This window comes from Alligator sinensis, unplaced genomic scaffold, assembly GCF_000455745.1.
Source record: "Alligator sinensis unplaced genomic scaffold, ASM45574v1 scaffold675_1, whole genome shotgun sequence".
NCBI classification, from domain to species: Eukaryota; Metazoa; Chordata; order Crocodylia; family Alligatoridae; genus Alligator; species Alligator sinensis.
The window spans coordinates 295,945-300,137 of record NW_005842594.1 but is presented as its reverse complement, the minus strand read 5'-3'; the positions used below and the strand labels follow the sequence as shown (position 1 = coordinate 300,137).

At 48.1% G+C, this 4,193-nt stretch overlaps 1 protein-coding gene across 2 annotated transcripts in view; it reads right to left on the bottom strand.

Moving 5' to 3' along the window:
• TUBGCP2 (tubulin gamma complex associated protein 2) overlaps positions 1-4,193 on the bottom strand; it is a 53,778-nt gene that overhangs the window by 8,515 nt on the left and 41,070 nt on the right. For both annotated transcript variants that reach the window (XM_006032924.3, XM_006032925.3), the window contains exons 13-14: positions 1,970-2,098; positions 1,532-1,652 (exon numbers count right to left, since the gene is read on the bottom strand). In XM_006032924.3, the coding sequence (XP_006032986.1) occupies positions 1,532-1,652; positions 1,970-2,098 (250 nt within the window). The remainder of the gene's footprint in view (positions 1-1,531; positions 1,653-1,969; positions 2,099-4,193) is intronic.

The window sequence follows — 4,193 nt, the reverse complement described above, 5'->3', positions numbered from 1 at the left end:
ACCCCCTTGCCACCTCCTGATCTGCTGCTGCTATTGCTGGACTCTTTGCTGATATGGCCACAGCAGCCTCCCCCATGCACTGGGCAGGATCCAGCCTGCAAAGAGTCTCACAGTCTGGATGTGGCCCAGGACCTCATGTGAGCTTGACATTCCCGGACTGCAGAAGTGTATCAAAAGACTCTGGTAGAGAATTAAAGACTGGGATGATTCTATTTCATAAGTGATCACAGAATCATAGAAAAGTAGAGCTGGAAGGGACCTCCACAGGTCGTCTAGTCCAACCCCTTGCCTGAGGCAGGATTATTCCTATCCAAACCATCCTGTACAAATCCACTGTCCAACTGTTTGGTAAAACTATACAGTCAACCCTAATAGAACCCAAAACACAACACCCTAACCTATCACAGGTGAAATACGGGACAATGGCAATCAACATCCTGCTGCTGTAAAAATTCTTAATAGATGCTCAAGAGATTTTAGGAAGAGGGCCATGCCCCACCTACAGAGGAAGGTGAACACCCCAGTCAGTACCACCCTGACAATGGGGTAAAATTTCTTCCTGACCCCAAATATGGCAATCATTTTGACCCTGAGTGGAAAAGCAAGACCCTCTAGCCAGGAACTGCCATCCTGAAGTCTCAGCAGGAGCACTGGCATACTTGATTCAAAATCCCCAGCCTAAGGAAGTCTTAAAAAAAACCCTGACATATCCCTCCCAGCCCCACATAGCAACCAGCAAAGCCCAGAAGCATAGGAAACACCCACAGTGGAACACAGGCATAGCTATGCTCAGATAATCCCTAACCAGTGGCTGTCCAACCTCTTCTTGAGCATCTCAAGTGATGGGAAAATCAACAACTTCCCTAAGCAGTCTATTCCACTGCCTCATTGTTTTAACAGTGAAGAAGTTTTTCCTGATATCCAATCTAAATAAGTAACAGCAATATATCACAGTCTCCCTGACCCAAAAGTTCGGTCCTCTGGACTCAGAAAGAGGCTTAGGGATTCTGGAGAGATCATTAGTTGTTGCCCTTATCAGAAAGCAAGGCAAGTGACAGACTCAGGGGCTCATGAGTACATCCTTGTATCCCAACACTCTAGAACTCTTTCCATCATGCAGGAGTTTCCTCCATTTTTCCTTCCCGATTGTTTTCTTGGCATGTTGAATCCAGCCACTACTTACACACTACCTAATGATGTAGAGAAGTCATCAGTGTTCCAATGTGGTAAAAGCAACATCACTTAGAGTGTATCTACATGAAACAATGCTGTTTACATACATCTGAGGTTGAGTTAACATGTTCAGCACTGATAATGAAAATAGGGTAGCTCACTGGAGGAGTAACTTTTTAAAATTCATCTTACCTCTTCCCCAGACAAAAAATAAAGTGTGGCAAGCTCCTCTAGAACAGTTAACATTTAATATTCACCTGCAGTAACTGAAATCACTTTTTTCCCCTCAAACTAAAAGGTGAAATATGTTAGTTCAGTTACTTGGGACTCCTGCTTTAAGCCAAATCTGGAAACTCACCGACTTCAGGTTTTTCTCAAGGATATGCCACGTCGGCTCCATCACTTCAAACATCATGTAATACTGGATATTCTGTACAAAATTCAACATCCGTTGTCGCAGTGTGAAAGCACCAGCAAACCTGAACGAAAAGTAACAAGTAAGCCAGCTGAGACGTGGCAACAGTTAGTTGGATGCCTAGAAGCCTAATCTTTAGGATTATCAATATGGTACTGTGTTAGCACCAAATTAACATTAAAGAAAACTTAACCAAGAAATCAACTAATCAGAAGGCCTTTTATCAGATATCAAAATGCTGCTTCAAACTGCAGCATGTTCTCAAGCCTGTCAGAAACATAAAATAATTTGGTTAAAAGTCAGACCAAGGAACATTTAAAGCATGTAATCAGGAATAACAACCAACTTGCCAGCTGTTCTGCTGGAGGGAAAAGGCCATACCATTTAGCTGAATGCAATGAGTATTGCTTAGCAGTCTTATTGCTGATCCAAACATTGCACAGTTGTCTTTCCACGTGCTTACAATAAAACATATGTCTGAAAAGCATCTGGTACCGTGTTAAAGCTTTTCTGAAAAGAAAAAAAAAGAAAGAAAAAGTACAGATCAAACTATCTTCTCATTAGTAAACAAAAACTACACTGTGGTGAGTGTCAAATGACATCCAACACAAAACTGCTAAAGCAAGGAAAAGAAAAACGAAGGCATCTGCTATGTCAGGGGTGGGCAAAATACAGCCCACAGGCCAGCCTGCATCTGCCCCTCTAGTGCTCCACACGGGGCCAAGCCCCACCCCCTCCCACCGGGGTGCCCACGCTCCCGCTGGCCTAGGCTCCAGCCAGCTTCTGGTGCGCTGTTCCCAGTGTAGCTGCGGCCAGTCAGATGCTCCTCTGTTTCCCTCTCCCCCAGCAGAAGCTGCCAGGCTAAAGCTTCCTGCCTACCTGCCCACCTGCGTGAAGCAGCACAGCAAGAGCGGGAGTGGCTGCTGGAGGTGAGGGAATGTAGCAGCACCCAGTAGGCTGCAGCTGCATTGGGAACAGTCCCACCAGAAGCTGTGCACTGGCCATATCATCCCCTTGCCTGCAGCTGTAGTGGGGCTATTCTGGAAGCTGCACACTGGCTAGGGCCTTGGCTGGCAGGGCTGTCCTGCTCCCCTTGCCTCCAGCTGCAGTGGCTGCTATGCAGCTCCAAGTTTGGGGGACGGAGCGGGGGGAGGGGAGGCTTTAGCTGGGCAGCTTGAGCTCTGGCTCTAGCTCTCAGCTGCCTTCCACCAGCTCTGCCCATTCAGCATGATAACCAGCCACTTGCAGGTGAGCAGAGCAGGTGGAAGGCAGCCCAGAGCCAGAGCTCCAGCTGAAGCTTCCACCTTAGTGCCCAGAACAGTGAAGCAGGGGCAGGGCAGAAGGAGGAGCAGCAGCAGCAGCCGCAGCTGGAGACAAGTAGAGCAGAACAGCCCTGCCAGCCCAAGCCCCAGCCAGCACACAGCTTCTGGTAGAGCTGTTCTTGGTGCGGCTGCAGACAGCCAAGTGCTGCTGTGCTCCCCTTGCCTTCAGTAACAATGTGAGCCTAGCAGGCTGCAGCCGCGCTGGCAACAGCCCCACCAGGAGCTGCACACTGGGGCTAGGGCTGGGGCTGGCAGGTATGGGCGGGAACACAGAGCGGGTTGCCCTGGGTGGGGCTTGACCCCATGTGGAGCGCTGCAGGGGCAGCTGTCGACCAGGCAAGCTGTGCTGCACATGCCCCCTGCCTCCCAGACAGCCTCCACATCCCCTCCACACACCCCTGCCACCTCCCCCTGGCATAGGGCAGGGCATGCAAAGAGCAGATCACACATCCTGCTCCAAACACTGTTCCGCACCTACCAAAGCCCCATAGGGAGTTTTGGCAAGTTGCTGGACATGGGGGAGGGGCAGGTGACCCAGCCGGCCACAGCTCATCAAAACTCCTCATGCAGCCCTTGGGCCCAAACAATTGCCCACCTCTGTACTATGTCATACCAAAGATGCAGTGTGTTTTCTGTTTGTCACATATATCAATTGTTTTAGTGGTGAGATGTGCAACTGGAACTGTACTAGCTGGGAAACTGCTTTCCTGCACCCTTTTCTCCAATTCCACCCCACTACAAATGGCCACACGCTTTTCAAACAGTTTTCAAAAATCATATTCACTCCTGGTTGGAGACCATACTAGACATCCTAGAAAACACAATCCTAAAAATTAATATTTATGCCTGAACAATTTGCCAAGATTGAAAGAGGAAGAACTGTGACCAAGACATGGCTTTTGACACAGTGACCATTTCTTTGCCTGCAGTTAATGCACTGAAGATGCGTGGCAGTTATTTATACTTTCAGATACTGAATATTGTGCACCACCGACCAGGCATGGCTCTTTCTGTATAGCTTTAAATTTTTAAACTCTACAGAGCAGAGATACAGAGAAGTGGGGCAAATTCATGGAATATCTACTTCGTAAGTACAACCCTCTAGTTAAAACGAGCTAGTCCATTTCCTCTCCCACAATGTAAAAAGACAGGTGAGAAATCAGTGCTGTCATTTTCTAAGAAAGTGCTTTTCCCCAAGATTCAGTCTGTTGAATTTATCATCATCCAGCATTCTAGGGCACTTTTACACATGCTCCGGGGGTGGGTGGGGAGTAGTGCTTTAG